Raw genomic sequence first — 18913 nt, forward strand, 5'->3', positions numbered from 1 at the left:
ACAAGCAAAGAGCAATATATTTCTAAGTGGCCAATTCACAGAGGCCACACAAAAAGCAAGCGGCAGGCAACAAGGAATTTCTTGTATTGAGAATTCTTATAGACAAAGGAGAGTTTAGTCTTCATGCTCAGGCTGTTTAGAAAAGCAACTGCAGGAAACCATTCCTTGAAAAGCAGGCATCAGTATAAACAAGAAATTAAAAGGGTAGAAATAAGCAGGAACACTGACCAAGTTTACTAAACATTAGTGTTAAATCTAAAAAAAGGTTGCCATGCATCCAGGTTCATTCTCTCTTATCATGCACAACAATTAGATACCAGCACTCATCAAAAGCCATGACCAGGGCATTCTCTGCTTAACATAACATTAACTTAAAAAATGCCACAATGCAGCTACATTCATTTCATTTGTATTCTTTGTTATTGGTTTAATTAATATTTTTAAGGTGGGTAAAAAGTAAAAAACACACCAACCTTCTCGCAGCTCTGAGGGATGTAGGGGGTTTGATGCAGAACACAATGAAATGAGGAAAGGAGAAAAACAAGGGAAACACAGAGAGAGTAAAAAGGCCATATCAAGGCTTTCAACTGCTACTTGAACATCTTTACTTGTTCTAATTAAACCTTCCTACCTCATCTTGAAAAGTTAGCATTTTCCACAGCTACAATGTGTTAGAAACAATAGCTAGCATCATTTTGAAATTTTCCTTTGGAAAAAAAAGGTATACGTGCCTCATGCAGTACAGAGAAGTCAGTATGTTGAAGGAAAAGAGAAAAAAAAAATTCAAATAACTTTCTAGGTATCTTACAACTATGAAATATTTCTCTTTTTTCTTTTTGTTTTCTTTTTTTGTTTTCTTTCTTTCTTTTTTTTTTTTTTCTTTTCAATTGGCCAGAAGAGTCATACAAAAACATCAAGTTGTTTTAAAAGTCAGCTCTAACAAAATTTCAAAATCAAGCTAGGTATTTTTGCTAAGGTCATCCACCCTACAGCAAAGTTTACAGCTGTTTACGTTTTCAATCCTATTTCCCCCACCCATCCCTTTATATAATAGACACGCACACACACACACACACATATATATATATATATATGTATGTATGTAATAGCTTTTGTTATACAGAAAGGTACATGAAACAGCTGTTTCAAATACTGCCAAAAAGAAAGCACTTCTTTCTATTTGAATCAAATGAATCTTTTTGTATGTTACAAAAATTAAACATTTGTTCTACTTCATGGAGGAATATATTGGTTTCCTTATAAATTACATTTGTAATACAGACAAGTATTTCTTTAAAAATAGTATAGCCAATTGAATACTAGCAAAGTAAATACTACATTTTACTCATTAGCCATATACTAAATATATACAGATTTAAGTGTGTGTATATATATATATATATATATATGCATACATATATATAAAGAAGAAACAGAAAAGAGGAAAATACAGTTGTGCTCTGCATATAGTTTGTAGTTAGGCTCTTTTCCTTTGCAGTTAAGTACTAGAGGTCAGGTAGGCATATACCTCAATGCCTTGGGCTTACATTCAGCTGATTAGTAGCACACCACACAGTCACCCCAGGAGTTTGAAAAGAAAAGCAAAACAAAACCAAGAAAAGAAAAGAAATGCAAAGCACAATCTAATTCAATGCAGGAAAAATAGAAGTCAAGATGTAAAAATATAAATATACTTACAAACCTTAACCCATAGGATAGACTGGACTCAAGAGTGCTTTAAAAACAACAACCAAAATAAAACAACCCTTTCCTCTAAATTTTAAAATTAATTTTATAACTGACATATTTACCATAGCATTGTGATTATTACAGTGGTAACTGCAGAGATCCTGAAAGTATCTTAGCCCTGAGCCTGAATGAAGAGTGGATGCCAGGGTTATGTCATTCCTACCTCTGACATATAGATTGGCAGGGGCAGAATAGCGTGTACCCGCACTGTTGGTTGCAACACACTCATATTTGCCTTGGTCAGATTCTTCACTCAGTTCAATTTGGAGGGCACCTGTATGAATATAAAATACATTGCCAAAGAAAAGGTCAGAAAAGGCTTTTTATATCTATAACAGTACACGGCTTAACAATATGAAACGCTTGTATGCGAAGGTCCACTCAACGTCGGTTCATTTTCTTGCTAAGGTGCACAGACAGAAAATGATGCAATGAAAAAAACAGATTATTTTTTTCACATCATCAGTGCTAGCACAGGAAAACAATTGGCATTTAGCAAAAAAAAAAAACCACAAAAAAACCAAACCACCCTCCCTAAACAATACTCTTTCCTAAACCATTAAAATGAAGATGAGTGAGACTGCTTCAAGGAAGAATGGCTTTTAAATAAAACAAGGAGATTAAATAGTCGGGTCATTGTAGAGTTTTGATTTTTATTGCATTGTTCCAATCCAGTAACAAAAGTAGAACAAAAGGTGATAGTCATAAAAAAGGCAGGACAGCTTTCAAGAATCTTCTGCTGAAGAAAGCCAAAAATGTGCAGCAAGAACAAAAAGGCTGCTTGAAGTGAAAAAAAAAGAAACCGCATTAGTCAGTTATAATTATCAAAATATTATTTTAAAGAAACAAAATGCCCTCAAGACATGCAGACTGATAAGAAAAGAAAGACAATTTTCCACAATTTACAGTGTTAAAGTACATTTGCTGAAAAACAAAGAACAATTGAATTAGAAGACAAAAAAGTTAAAAAGCAAGGTCTGTGCCAACAAGGAAGATCCAACCAACCACTGCTGAGGACCATAGAAGGGCCCCTCCCAAGACACCCATTAAAATCCACAAGTGGGATTAGCAGTGTGGTGTCACAAAACCCAAGAAAAAAATACAAAACAAGAATTACAAAAGTAGTAAATACTTTTCCTAGAGTATCAAAATCCAAACAATATCACATACCACCAAGAATAAATCATTAACCTTCCATTTCCAAAGCCTGTAGATTAGAAGATCCAAAAATCCAGAGATGAGATAACTCCAAGAAAAAGAAAACAACAACAAAAAAAAGAACAATAAAGAGAAAAAAAAAACATTTCTTAATTTTTATAGAGGGAGACGCATCATTTTCAACTTTATTAAGTAAAAAGAAAAAAAAAAAGAAGAACAAAAAGAAAAACCTTGTATGAAAGATAAGACAAAAAGAAGATAGTCCATGTTGTCTTCTGCATGTCTGCTACTGTTCTCCAGACCATCTTGGCTTTGGTCCAGGACAAGAACAGCTAAGGAAGAAAAAAATGATCTTTTTTGCTCCAGTTGGACAAAAAAAAAAAAAAAAAGAAAAAAAGAGGAAGGAAAAACAAGAAAAAAAAATAAGAAGAAGAAAAAGAAGAAGAAAAAGAAGAAGAAGAAGAAGAAAAAAAAAAAAAAAAGAGGGACAAATGGTACGCTGTGACTGGGCTATGGCCAGAAGACCTGGATATGCTTTCTTTGAAGCATATCACAAATCAAATTATATAGAGAGATTTATTTATTTATTTACTTAATGATCAAACAAAAAAGGGAAAGGATAAGGGAGTGTGCAGAAAGAAAGTTCACAATATGAGAGTCACTGATCATAACCAAACAGGACAAAGGAAAAAAAAAAAAAAAAAAAAAGATGATGAACATTTCTGTGGTTTTTTTTTTTTTTTTTCCTTTTAAAAAAAAAAAAAAAAAAGCCAAAAAAATTAGGACAAAGATGAGACGGATGGAAGGACAGAAAGAATGAGTAAGATCATTCTGTGAACGTTAGTTCAGCACTCTTACCTCTTATTGGTGTACCACCTGGGTGGATAATATGAATGCAAATAAGATTAGAAAGAAGAAGCATTAGTACGAGAAGAAGGAGGCTAGGGCTTTGGAAGAAGAATCAAATTAGATTTACAGAATTAAATAAGGTCTTAAGAGAAACTTGAATTACTATACTGTTAAAACAGGAATATATTAGATAATACTATCAGGTTATAAAAGCAAGTTCCATTGTACCACAAAGGGTGAAGACTACAATGGGCTTCACTGTCATTCTCAGAGTAGCCTATGAGTTCTTAGATGTTTGGTTAAATAGGGTTAGAAATATATTGAATATGCCTCAAATATTAAAGTAAAATTTACAATACTGTACTTAAGACATAGTTTAGGAAAACCTTGGATATTCTATTTAAATATATATATATATAAAGTCTATATATATATAAAAAGAGAGGAAACACTGAAGGTTATCTCAAAACAAACACTTTAATTTAGGTTGAATTATGGCATTTACTGTTCTACAGCTATGTGATACATGTGTACTGGTTCTTCTAGGTGTTTCTATAACTGATAAGACAACATTTCTGTGGAGGTGTGCTTGTGCGCCGCTATAGGGATCTGGTGACTACACTGACTGTTAGTAAAATGCATGCCATGCATTTTAAGAATAATAATAGTAATCATAGTATAATAATAATAATAATCATAATCATAATATTCTGAATATGGAAATTAGTGGGGGTGAAGTGCGCTTCAGAACTAAGCACTTACCAATAGATTCTGGAGATTTAAATACGGAGAGAAGAAAGACAGCATAAAAATATTATTATATTCCTTATAATTTGGTACAAAGTTTTCAGTTAAAACTTTATATACTAAATCATCTATGTCACATGTGAAAAAATAATTCTTAATTTACATTAACAGAAGGCTAATTTACACAGTTCTGCTGACAACAAGCAAAGAGTCAGTTAACAAGACGATTTAACATCACAGGACAGGTCAAAAGCTGAGAATTCTGGGAAGACATGTGATTAAACAACTTAGATTCTACAATGATATCAACTACAACTGCCAAAGAAAAAAGCTCTGTATATCCCAATTATATTATTTAGGGATAAGCTTTAAACTTTAGAAATTTAGAAGATTGTTATTACTTTTTTTAATTTAAAGAGAACAAAATAATAAACTAGAGTGGGAGAAGAGTGAAAGGACTGTTAGGGAGGTGCGAGGGGCAAAGAGAGAGAGCAGCATAAGCTGGATTCTACACCAAAAGCAGACTTCTGTAGATCCAGAAAATGTCGGATTATAAAACTTCAGCATGGGCGCACACTACTGTGGCTAAATGTGTAGGAAAAACGCTCAGCCAGTAAAAAACCTTCATTCCATAAGTTACCCAAGCATTTTTTTTTTTTTTAATTAGGTTTTCTTGTAAGGCATAATTGTGCATGAGAAAAAGTACTGTGTATAATGTATCTCTGAGAGGAAGGAAGATGTGTCCAAACTGGCTAATCTTTGGTGGTTTCAAATGTGGAAAAGACAGCACAAAACACATTTTACATTTTAATTGAAGTGTCTAATGCAGGTTTTGATTTTGATGAATATAACCATTGGTACTCCTTGCAATTTCTGAATGAAGTCCAATGTTGAAATAAATTTGTTAAAAAAAATAAAAAGGAAAGAAGAAAGAAAGAGGAGAAAATGGATCCATCAAGTACTGCAAAAAGCAGTAAATTAAAAAATTATCAAAAAGTACAGTCACAGCAGTGAGCAATGTGGAGTAAACAGAAGCTGCAAAACACAGAGATAGACTTTAGAAAAGCTATGACAACATCACAGACATGGACAACACATTCAATAACATAGAAAAGAGAAGAGGAAGATAAATTATTACCTATAAAAAAGTAAAATAATAAGGAAGAGAAAGAAAATAAAGAAAAGGTGAGAGAGAACAACTCTGCACATTAGTGGAAACAGTAACAAGACCCTACCTGATCGTAATTGCTTGATGCGGCCATTGTTGTTGCTTGTGTCAACAGGTAAGAAATCTTTGAACCAAGTTATTTCCGGATCAGGGTTGCCACTGGCTGCACATAACATGGTAGCTGTACGAGTTCGTTCGACCACCTTCAGCTGGGGACCCATATCAATGGTGGGGAAACCACGGGGAATTTGGTCCTCTGCAAAAGTATTGTATAATTTAAAGCATTTCACACTAGCTGTGTAAGAACTCAAGTCAGTCCTATCATCAGCCTAGCTATTGTGTAACATTCCCCTGACTGCAAGGAATTGATAAAGAACAAAAACAACTCAGGCAACATTTTTTTTAACTTACAGTAATCAAAATGTGGATGCAGAGTAGAAAGTTCATATGGCTATACCCATAAAGTATATGGAATTTCCTTATGTCCTGTATGCAGCTCATAAGCCAGATGTCCACTATGTTACTTTCTATCACAAACGTTTGTCTGATTATGAGAATCTTTATAATTTTATGTGAAATATTGAACTAGCATGACTATGAACAACAACAACAAAATCTTCTTTACATAAGACAAATGCATATGCAAGTGTGAACATTGAGTGTGGGATTTGGCTGGGTTTTAGAAAAGACTCAGATTAACTTTTGTGCTTGTTGTGGTTTAACCCAACAGGCAACTAAGCACCGTGCTACAGTTTGTTCATTCCTCTACAGAGTGAGATGGGGAGAGAATCAGAAAAAACGGCTCATTTGTTGATATTAAGACAACTTAATAGGGTAGAGAAGTAAGAGAAATAATAATAATCATTGAATACAAAGTTTTTCTTGCTGACCAATGTCAAGCCAGCCCCTGAGTAGTACCAGTCCCCTTAGTACCCCCCCGCTTAATTTTTTTAGTGAGGTCCAGCTATTCCGGCTATCCTCCCAGCTTCTTGCGCCTCCCCAGCCTGTTCACTGGCAGAGCAGCATGAGAAACTGGAAATACCATGAATTTTCAGCAAGTACTAATTGACAACATCTAAAACAATAGTGTTTTATCAATATTATTCTGATTCCAAATCTAAAACATAATACCATATTAACTATTACAAAGTTAACTCCATACTTTTTTAACTAATTACTTATATTCTGTTGGTCTTAACTTTTAATGACGTAACTTAACTTGTGTAGATGTAAGATGGGTGGCATTTTACTGCTATGGAGGAATACTGGAGGATTAATGCATTAAAAGATTTCATAAGGCTGAGAAACTCTAGATATTGGAACTATGTAAATAATAAATTGACAGGAAACATAGTGATCATGAATGGATAGAGTTGTTTCAGCCAAAGCACTCAAATATGGTCCTAAATTCTTAGCCAATCAGTAGTGAAATATTAAGAAAAACTGAACAAGAGCAATTAAACTCCTCAAGGTGATAAGCTCTAGCATGTAATGCTGGAAACACAGTGGAATCAGACTATTCCTCAGAAATTAGGTTAGAATAAGTAAGATAATTTATTTTATTTGCATCATGTTCATTTTCCATTCAGTATACAAATATATTTTTATTGCAAAATAATTGTTACTATTTCAGTTTAAAGAGGACAAGCTTAAAAAAAAAAAATAATCAAGGAATGAGGAGTACTAAGTCTAAACTGCATATCTTATTTAATGTCTTGCATGGTATCTATTCACCTACAAATGACTGAGGCATGAGATTAACATAGAAAAACTGTACCATGACAATTCCCTGCATGGAATCTGTAATTTTTTAAACAGTTTTATGAAAGCGTAGACACTTTTCTGAAGAAACGTATAGGAAGCAAGTATATCCTACAAATCTTTGTAGTCCCTGAGGTTTGATGTCACCCACAGGTTCCTTAACTGCTTTCAACACAAATTAATATAGAAACTGCTATGCTTTAGTAAAAAACAATTCTCCCACAAATATTTATACAAATACATCAACAGTAAGAGGGGGCTAGGGAGAACCTGCATCCCTTGTTGGCCACAAAGGGGAACACAGTAACCAAGGATCAGGATTAGGCTGGGGTACTTAATGTCTTCTTTGCCTTTAATAAGAAATCTTTAATAAGATTAGTTGTTCCTTGGGCACACAACCCCTTGTGCTGGAAGATAGGTATGGGGAACAGCATAGGGCCAGCAAAATCCATGAGGTAATGGTTTTGGATCTGCTTCAAAAGCTGGACACTCACAAGTTCTTGGAGCCAGATGGACTGCACCCTGAAATGCCGAGGGAGTTGGCAAATGTGGTTGCCAAGGCACGCTCAATCATCCTTCAACAATCCTGGCTAACCGGGAATCTCCCAGTGGACTTGAGATTGTCAAATGTGACATCCATCCTCAAAAAGGGCTGGAAAGATGATCATGGTAGCTACAGACCTATCAATCTCACATCACTGCCAGGGAAGGTTATAGAATGGATAATCTCAAGAGCCATCACAGATCATTTCAAGGTCAACCAGGAGATCAGGTCCAGTCAGCATGGCTTCATGCTTCTGCTTGACAAACTTGATACTGTTCTATGACAAGGTGACCCATTTAGTGGATTGAAGGTAAAGCTGTCAGTGTGGTCTACCTGGACTTCAGTAAAGCCTTTGACACTGTCCCCCACAACATCCTCATGGAGAAGCTGGCTGTGCATGGGTTGGATGGGCATGCACTCTGCTGAGTGAAACACTGGCTGGATTGCTGTGTCCGAAGACCTGTGGTCAATGGAGTTAAATCCAGTTGGTGGCCAGTCACAAGTGGTGTTTCCCAGGGCACAGCATAGGGACCACAACTGTTTAACACCTTTATTAATGATCTTGATGGGGGGATTGAGTGCACTCTCAGTAAGTTCATAGTTGACATCAATCTGGGAGGCAGTGTTGATCTACCAGAACGGAGAAAGGCACTACAGAAGGACCTGGATAGACTGGATTAATTGGCCAAGATAAACTGTATGAGTTTCAATAGAGCCAAGTGTTGGGTCCTGCATTTTGGTCACAACAGCCCCAGGCAATATTACAGGCTTGGGGAGCAGTAGCTGGAGAGCTGCCTGATGGAAAGGGACCTTGGTGTACTGATAGACAGTCAGCTGAGTATGAGCCAGGAGTGTGGCCAGGCATCCTGGCTTGTATCAGGAATGGTGTGGTGAGCAGGTCTAGGGAAGTAATCCTATGCCTGTACTTGACACTGGTGAGGCCCAGCCTTGCATACTGTGCTCAGCATTGGGCACCTCAGTTTAGAAAAGACATTGAGGTGCTGGAGAGGAGGTGCAAATAAGGGCAACAAAGCTTGTGAAGGGGTTGGAGAATATGCTCTACGAGGAGTGATTCAAGGATCTGGGACTGTTTAGTCTGAGGAAGAGGATGCTGAGGGGAGACCTTATTGTTCTCTTCAAATACCTGAATGGTGATTGCAGCGGGTGCTGGGTTGGTCTCTTCTCACTGGTGACAGTGACAGGGCAAGGAGAAATGGCCTCAAGTTGCATCAGGGGAGGTTTTGGCCGGACATCAGGAAAAGCTTATTTACAGAAAGGGTCGTTAAGCACTAGAATAGGTTTCCCAAGGAAGTGGCTGAGTCACCATCCCTGAAACACCAAAATCTGTTTGGATGTGGTGCTCAGGGACAAGATTTAGTGGGGGGTTGTTGGAGTTGGGGTAGTATGGTAAGGTTGAGGTTGGACTTGACGATTTTGAGACTCTGTTCCAATCTCAGCAATTCTATGTCTCTGTGATTCTATATGCTTACTTAAATTGTTAACCTAGTATCTCTACCAGATAGTAACCATGTGTGAAACTCTTTATTAGCTATAGGATCTCTGCCCAAACACAGCTGAGACTCAAATCTGCTTACAAACATGAAGTCTTTAGTTTGGAAGTAACAATATTTGACTTGCGAATTAGAACAACTATGTAAATGGTTTTTAATGACCTTTCATTTCCTTGACTGATATCGAAAACTCTAAAATGCCTTCTGTGGATTCACAAGTGTACAACACAGATAATCTATCCTGAATACAAATAGGATGGAGTAGTAAAGAGCTTTCTTTTCTTACTTTTAATAAGGGTAATTAAATTCTATCCATTCCCTGTATGCATCAAATCTCTTTGAATGAGTGGTCTTTGTTGAATTTTCATGAGAAACATCACAACATAGTGGACTGAAATAGCTGTAACTGCTGTTTTTTTGAAAGTTGCGTCTTGTTTCCAATCTGGTTTTTGGTATTTGGCAATAAAACCATATATTCAACATAAAATGGACTGAAAAAATAATGAAATTTCTAATTGAAGTGCTAATCAGAGAGGATTTAGTTTTTAAGATTTTTTTTTTTTTTCTCTAACAGTATTAGTGATTTGTATAAAACTCTCTTTACATTTTGATGATAGCAAATCATCAAAAACATTGTGCAACAGATCTGAGCAGTGTTTATTAAGGAACTGCCTCTCTCTGTAGGAGAAAAATAACCATTAAAAATTTTTGGTACATTGGTAGGCCTACATACATAAGGTACATAAGGGGAAAATATTTTTTGTTGCTTGTTAACATGCTGCCTAAACTCTAAATTACACTATTTACCAATGTTTCATATTAATATTCAGTACTAGTGAACTAGCTTTCAATGCACCAACAATTTAAATCAGGCTTGACGTTCTCAAAGCCATTTGTTACTGTCAGTTTGAGAGGCCATTAAAGGGCAGATTTTTCTGTCCTTGTGGTTAGTGAATAGTATATGTATCAAAAGTTTTGCTTATGATGACAAAGATTTAGGAATAGAGCACATTCTTTGAACTTGTTAGATGCTGTAACAGCATAAGTCTCAATTAAACACTGTGTTCCATTACTGACATTAAGAAAATACCTTAACTCCTGTGCTATTATCACTTCCAAAAGAGGTCTTCAAAAGTTATTTGCTCTCAAATGTTTGATCTGAACAACATCATAGGCAATTACAAAGACTGGTTATCGTATGAACTCTTAAGAGATGATGATTTGAAGCTTTCTTGCCTTTTCTTTTTATCAATCACAGTTGTTCTTGAGTGTATTTCTAAACATTCTCTTTGTGTATTCAGTCTGTCCGACACTGCTTATCTGTAAAAAAACTCCATGAGATTCCTTCCTCTAGCTAAACTCAGCTTTTGAGAAACTGTTAGTTTTGAAGGGAATGCATTTTGAAAATGCTCATATTTCAAGTAGAATTATTCTCTAACAAAAAGAATCCATGTTCATTTTTAAGAGTGTCTATAAAAAAAAAACAAAACAAAAAAAAACAACTACAACAAAAAAATCTCTATACATATCTGTGGCATAAATACATATGACAAATTCTACTATTTTCCTTCTTTAACTATAACTTATAACTCTTGAACAACAATAACAAAAATGCTACTCCAGTCTTCTATTTTCAAATGTTACAAATCTTCAATAAGATTTCAGCATGTTTAGAAGCATGTATGCTGTAAAATTTACATACATATAAAAGAAGGATCCAAAGAAAGAGGAAGAATCAAACCTAATACAATGGATTTCACTCTTCATGATAAATCTACCAACATGATTAAAATAAGAGAATGCTATTTTCATCCACTGCTCAAGATATCATATTTACATTTTGACTACTTCTAGTGCGGAAAACTTTTAGATCTGTAAAAAGTGGCTGTTTATAGAAATGGATCAGGACTTAAAGTCCTGAATTCTTCATAATGCTAACTTGCTGAGTCTCTTTAACTATCAACATTGTGATTTAACAAGAAGGACAGAATAAATTTCTCAGATATAGAACATTAAGACTTAATTACTATGTTATTGATATTGTTATTGATAAAAGTGAAGTACCCAAAACACAGTTTGTTGACATTATATGTGGATTATGGAGTATAGAGGTAGTAGCAGCAAGTTCCAAGACTGGATAGTCAATATGAAACATAGATATTGAGTATTTGCTTCCACATTAGCTGTTTGCACCATAGACAGACCTAGAATTAACCTGCAGTTAAATCTGTGTAATCTCCCTTACTAAGATACATACTTAAAGTATTTCATCTTGTCTCATAAAAAGAAACATGGTCCCATGTGAACCAATTATTCTTTTTGTGGAAATGGAAGGTTGTTCTCCATTCTATTAAGGAAGAAAAAAATATATTTCAAGATTCAGTGATGGCTTTGCCACTGGCAAATTTTAGTCATTCTATAGCTCGTAGAATTAAAAAGGCACACATGGAGTATTCCCAGAATATGCTATAGATACTGAAGATAAATTGCTGCAATAAAGTTTATTATTTCAAAGAACAGTGTAAATAAAGCTTTTATATTCACTATTCCAGATGGCAGCAGCATATAATTTGCTCTGTTTTGACATCATGACCATATCATTCAAAATCATTCTTCCTACAACTTAACTGAAAGTGGGTCTGAAAACAGTAAAATCAAATAGAGTGGAGGAGGGACTGAAATAAACATTTTGCAGCAAAGTTGGTATTCTCTACTATTACTGAAGAACTATGCAAATGAATAAATTAAAAAATAAGAACAAAACAGTTCATTAGTATACATAAAAGACTAAGTTGGATTGAAAAGATATAATAAATAAGAAAAATGTCAATTACTAAACATTATTCTTAGTGAAATATTTTACAAAATAAATTTTGCTGAAACAAATTACAAATATAGAACTACTTCTCCAAGAGTTCTTTTTTCAATGCTGTTGTAGACTGCTACTTTTACATAGCACTGCTCTAAGTCAGTAAAATCAGGTAATGACTGCACTGCAGTAATATAGGTAGATAATAGTTTTGATTTATGTTACATTTTAAGCAATCATACCATGCAGGAAAAGGAACAAGACACCAATAAGATGATCAGAAACTCACTAACAATCAGTAAATATTCAACAAGAAGATAGCTGCCCATACTATCCCATTAAAAAACTTTCATTTAAAAATACATTTTTAAATATTCTTCATCATCAAGATCCACAAACAACTTCTGATAAAAAAGAAAAAGTTCATTAGATCAATGCAGTTACTCTGCAAATAGAGAAGTAGTGTGTATATAACAAAACATAGTGCCTGAATTATCATTTATATGAATGTTGAACCAGGAATTTCACATTGAATTAAGACACTTAACATTCACTGTTATTAGAATTTAGCCTTAAGTATGTTCTCTGTTTCAACAACTGAGTACACTGAAGTCAGATATTTTCATAAGGATATGAAAATGGAAGAAGTAATCGTACCCTCTTTTATCAGTTCTCAAAATCTGCAAAATTTAAGGTGTGAATAGCAAGTGATCTGTCCCACTGATGGCAACAAGTCTTCTTTAATAATGAAATACCAACAGCCTAGAATCAACACTCAAAGAATCATCATTCATTAAAACAAAACAAAACAAAATAGATGAGCTTAAAAAAAGGAGTTATTCTCAAATTTGCACTTGGACATTGTCACAGCTTTCAGAATAATATATCATCTCAATATCATATTATCGTAATAATAATAATCATAATCATAATCATAATATCATAATATCATGACCAAATTTGGCTGTGGCTGAGCTTCTGGATATCTGTTTTTCTCACTGGGAATGGAAAGTGAAATAAAAAAGGTCGTGTCCTAAAAAAAATGCAGGGAATTCAAGAATCACTGCCAAATGTCCGTTCTCTAGCATAAGGAGAGGATTCAGTCAGGATTATGGTAATGAAACAAAGGCAGAGAATTTGAAGAGGTTTAAGTGCACAGTATCCACATTTAGGAAGAGAAGCACTAAACCTCTGAAGAAATACAACCTCCCATTTATTTACATATGCAGACATCACAAGAATGAAACAATACATCTTGCACTGATAAATAAAAGACAAGAGCGCTGCAAAAGAGAATGATAGGAATTTTCATGATTACCATTCCTAATTTGAGGTCTAGTTTCCAGACAGGGGTTAGGATTTAGATTACACTAAATCAGGGCTGGACTAGGTCTTGCCAAGAATGAGGATTAAGAGAACATGATTGCACTGCCTGAGACATATTGCAACATATCTGTGATTCTTTTTTCCTCTGTTTTAAAAATAAAATGAAAATAACAATAAATACTATGATGGCAGACTATGCCTTAAGCATTAATTTTTCGAACTACATTTTATGATGTGGATAATTAATATCAGGTTCCTATGCATACTAAAGCTCACTTCCAGTGTTAGTAGTCGACACCTATGGATTGATTCAAAACACATACATCATTTTTTAAATCTTTTTTTTTTTCTTCTTTATATCATTAGTATTCTGTGTTAAATATTGATACCAATAAATATATTACACTTTTACTAACAATTGTTTCATACTCATTCTTAAGTATAAAACAACAAATTATCAAAATAAAGGTATTACATATCAATCTGAATTGAGAATAGGACAAAAGCATCTTTAGCTTGCTTCACTAAAGAGGAGAGAGTAAAAGTGCATGTTCTGGGAAAGGAATTGTCAGATCAGGGGGTCATACTATCCCTTTCTCCCTTCTTCCTCCCATTTGCACTAGATGTGTAAACCTAAAAGAATTATGCTGCTTCAGACGGACATAAACCATGGCCATTTCTTCTACTGATTTTATATAGTTTACAGATATGTTATTTATTCTTTACTATACTTTTACTAAATGATTTTTAATGCAGTCTACATGCTTCACATCTGAAGCTGGCAAGTATAAATGATACTAACTGCATTAATTTCACAGCTGTAAGATTTAGGAACCTCACAATGGAACTTATAGGAGAAACCATCATCCGTGCTTAGAACTATTTTCATATGAGAATAATATTGTAGTACTACATATTTCTGTGCTATTTAAATAATACTATATATATATACTATATATGCACTATATACACTATATGCATATTAAAAATAATGCATATTTTATTAAGAAATAATAAATATGCAAATAATACTGTGTATTATAAAAGCAATAATCTCTCTGGGTCTCAGCAAAGATTTAAATAGTATTTTTTACAATACCTTTCTGTCCATTATCTTTCTGGACAAAATGTCCAGTGCACAGCTAGACAAACAAGTAATACAATGAGTAAACAACTGTCTGATTGGCTCAAACATTTACAGTAAATGGGGTTTCATCACTGGTGGTCAACTACTAGTATGGCTTCATCGGAGCTCCAATTCTCTTCAGTGTTTTTACAAATAACCTACATGAAAGACTTGAATACTCAGTAAGTTTGCAAGTGATACTAAATTAAGAGGAATTGTTTGTGCTCTTGAGGATAGAGAGGACTTACAGAGAGATCTTGACAAATGGAATGCCTGGGCAGTCACCAACCACATGAAGTTTAACAAGGAAAGTGTTAGATGCTACACCCCAGATGGGGCATTGCTGTATATATGTACTGACTATGGAACAAAAAGCTAGAAAGCATATCCGCAGAAAGTGATATGGTGGTTCAGGCTGATGGAAGTTGAACATGAATCAGCAGTGTGTCCTGGCAGCCAGAATGGCCAACTGTACACCACACTGCATCAAGCCCAGCTATTATTTAATAGCTACAGGTAGCTTTTAAAGGGGAAGGATTGTCCTAATCTGCGTTTATCTGGTTTGCCTCACCTTGAGCACTTTGTGCTGTTCAGGATGCACAATATAAGAAGGACATCAGGGCATGAGGTTTGTCAGGGTTCATGGCTGGATATCAGGAAAATATTATTCTCCAAACCGGAATAGGCCAACCAGAGCAGCAATCACAGCACTAAGCAGCTGGAGTTCAAGAAGCATTTGGGCAATACTTGGTTTGAAGTTCAGGTGGTGCCTTTTGGATATTCTTGGAATATTCTATAGTTCCATTCTATGATTTTATTTCTTACATTTCTAGATTAGCTTCAGAGTTAACATTTAGAAAAAGAAGGATCTTTGTAAGTGGACAGAAAGGTGTCCCAGAATGCCTGAAGTTTGGTCCTTTAGAAGAAAGAAAGAAGGAATAAAGCTGAAGGAATTTCATCCTTCAGGATTTGATGAAGATCCTTGGGTCAGTACACTAAACGCAGTTTTGTTCTGTGAATTAAACAGTATATTATTCAAGCTAGAGACTATGCTTTTGAAATTTTATTGTGGTGCGTAATACACCAGTGTACCCAGACAAGTGTATCAATTTGGATGTAATATCAGCATTTGAATAAAGAGCAAACATGAATAACAAACAATAAAAGTGTTATTACTGTTGAACAAAATTAGAAAAAAAGAGATACATCTTTAAAACAGACCATGAGCACTGAAGAATTATTTGAAGAGGATATCCCTTGAAATCTATTACTGAGCATTAAAAAAAAATGGTGCTTGTTCAATTTACTCACAGTTTTTCTGTATTTGGTACAGAACCTACACAAATCTTCAGTGGGGGACTGAAAAGAAGTTCTTTTATGGGTGGACGGTGAAGTCCTTCCCTGATGCCCTATCTGTGGAGGTTGTGGGTGTACCTTACACCTCACTCCTGATCTTTCTGAGTATGAAGGAAGGCTCTGCTAACAGGAGATGATAGGCTCAGAAGAAAGGGAAAGTGTACACATGAATTTCCTGTTGACTTGGCATGAGATTTGCCACGTTCAGTGTTAACTTTAAAAAAGACAAAAATATGATTTGTGAACAGAAGCGTAAAACGATATTTATTAAAATCTGCAGTTAGAGTCAGCATCTCCAAATCATGCTTGACAAATATCAACAAAATGTCTTTTGTGAATGTTTGCTTAATATTACATCAATTTAAGGTAGAGTACAAGTAAGCTTTTCTTTCAATATAATGATCTTTCGACATAATTTTCTCACCAACTTTCATCTACACAAGTGAAGTAGAGGAAGTGTAGGGAGCTGCTCTTAAACAGCCTAAGCTTAGCTTAGCATGATGTGTGTCAATTAAATAAAAAATCAGTGTAAGCACAAGGAAAACACTGTGCCAAATCCATGTGGACATGCTTGACACAGGGTAAGTTGTATGAAGAAGGTGCAGATGATGAAATCATGAAGCCTAATACAAAGATGAGAATCTGTCAGTGAGTGACACTGTTCCATAGAGGCAACACAAACACTTGACTGAGAGGACTAGGGCTGTGTCTGATTTCAGCTATGGAACTGTTTCTCTATTGATTTATTAGCAATAACAGCTGTCACCCCTTTAAAAAACAAAATATAAAACTCATTCTTTTTGAGAACAGGACTGAAACTAATTTTCCTGCAGAATGGAGGAGGCATGAAGAGGAGAGGCATCCATAGAGAAGAAGGCATGTATGCAACCTTTTGAAGTAGTTGAGTACATATCACATGTTAAACTATCAGAGAAATAATTTCTGCAGCTAAATAAATATACAGCAAGAAATCCTATGACTACATATAATTATTTTAGTATTTTATTGTAACTTGGGAAGACTTAAAAAATCAGCGTGTGCATCCTTTGGCTTTTATTTTATTAATTTCATTAACTGACTATATTAAAGCGTACTACTTTGAAGAACGGCTATAGCACAGCCTGCTTTGAGTACTAGCTATGAAAGAAATAGACGTGATGATTTTAAAAAGCAGTGATGGTTGGGTTTGAATTTTGAGTAACCTGTTGCTCATTCGACACATGAAGAAAATATCATAATTTATTTTACCTACATATTATAAAGATATATAGATATAACTTGTGTGCATGAGCGCGTCTTTGCTCTACATACTGCACTCCCAGGGGAAAAAAAAAGTTCTGTCTGAGCTATTTAAGCTGATGCATTAAATTGTTTTGAGGAAGATTATTTTTAACTTTTAGTATGAAAAACAGCTATGCCTAGGTATTATTACAGGAAATGATCATGGGCCTGTAATGAATAAGACCATAAACTTTCTTATCCACATAGACCCACCTTAATATCTCATTTTGTAGTTGGAAACCACAAAAAAGCAACCACAAAAGAGCACCATCAAGAGCTTTGAGGAAAACATTCTATTAAATTTTGAGTTTAAAAATCCCTATCCTTTTACATAGCAAGAGAAAATCATTTCTCAATATTTTCAGTTTTTCCCTTTGCAGTCCCTGCTAGTCTCTCCCCAGGGAGCTTCTTCCGCTTTTGAGAGAGTTAAAAGCCACCTAGTGTCTGTAAGCCAGTCTGATGCGTGCCATTCTGTTGTCAAAAAAAAACAACCAAGTTTCTGATAGTGTCATCAGCTGAGAAACCAAGTTCTTATGGATTGGATCCCTCTGTTTCTTTCAGTGTCCTTGCATACTAAAGGGAGCAGAGAAGAGAAGATGACCCTTGCCCTCAATTCCTGCAGCAGATATCCCACAGCTCTGAAGCCACTTTTGTTGGCATTTAAACTGCACGTTGCTACTTCATAATCCCCCATGTGGAAAAGCAGTAATGTGTAATAATCAATTCTTAAGGCCTATACAAGTATTTGTTTCATTCAAGCATAACTGAAAACTAGTTTCTAAAAGAACAGCAGGAAAGAATCAAAAGAAATTTTCAAGTTGGTACTTAGGCATTGATGACTCACTAACATGCACACATGTGAAGAAGTGCCATGAAATTTTATCATCAATTATTTGTAACTTTTTTTTTTATACCTCACAATAGTACACCTAGACAAATGGCGCTGAGCTTCTAGCACATACTAGAGTATCTGTCTGCTTTAGCATTAGCTAAATGGGGTGATTAGCTATTCATTTCAGCAGCTATGTATTAGTTGGTCTACCTTTGTTACTGAGAGGTTATAAGATTGAAAGTTCACAGCTGAAAGTTTTTGAAAAATAAACAACTTTCTCAGTCAGAATGAGGTGTTAGTGTAATAATTTTTAGAGTAAAACACACACTGCTTCTATTCTTCTCATGGTGTACATATAACGCTAACATAATAGGAGTTACAGGACTGCATCAAAAGAATAAATGCTGTAAAGCCTAGAATAATAATTTCAACACATGTAAAAAGTATTGTGCTTGTTCCTAAGAACCCATTAAGAAACTTTAATGCTCTACAAATTGAAAAAAGCCTTTACTAATACTAATAATTCAGTTAGAACTAAAATGTTCATTTTATATTGATTTTATTTTACTACGCCCTTAGTGTTCTAAGTGATTTCTTTTGTTCCACCTGTGCATAAATTTATCATCATAAGTTTCTGTTTTATCCTTTGAGAGTTTTATCCACAGTAGTGTAACCACTCATTTTTATGACAGAAAC

At 34.7% G+C, this 18913-nt stretch overlaps 1 protein-coding gene across 14 annotated transcripts in view; it reads right to left on the bottom strand.

Moving 5' to 3' along the window:
- The window catches only part of PTPRD (protein tyrosine phosphatase receptor type D), a 1217200-nt gene that overhangs the window by 148108 nt on the left and 1050179 nt on the right, over positions 1–18913 (bottom strand). For 10 of the 14 annotated variants that reach the window (XM_048930990.1, XM_048930989.1, XM_048930988.1 and 7 more), the window contains 2 exons: positions 5739–5927; positions 1913–2023 (listed from right to left, as the gene is read on the bottom strand). In XM_048930990.1, the coding sequence (XP_048786947.1) occupies positions 1913–2023; positions 5739–5927 (300 nt within the window). Of the gene's footprint in view, positions 1–473; positions 766–1912; positions 2024–3765; positions 3784–5738; positions 5928–18913 lie in introns of those variants that run through there. The other 4 variants (XM_048930987.1, XM_048930982.1, XM_048930996.1 and 1 more) reach the window with 2 other exon arrangements.

The sequence above is a fragment of the Lagopus muta genome, chromosome Z (genome assembly GCF_023343835.1).
Source record: "Lagopus muta isolate bLagMut1 chromosome Z, bLagMut1 primary, whole genome shotgun sequence".
NCBI lineage: Eukaryota > Metazoa > Chordata > Aves > Galliformes > Phasianidae > Lagopus > Lagopus muta.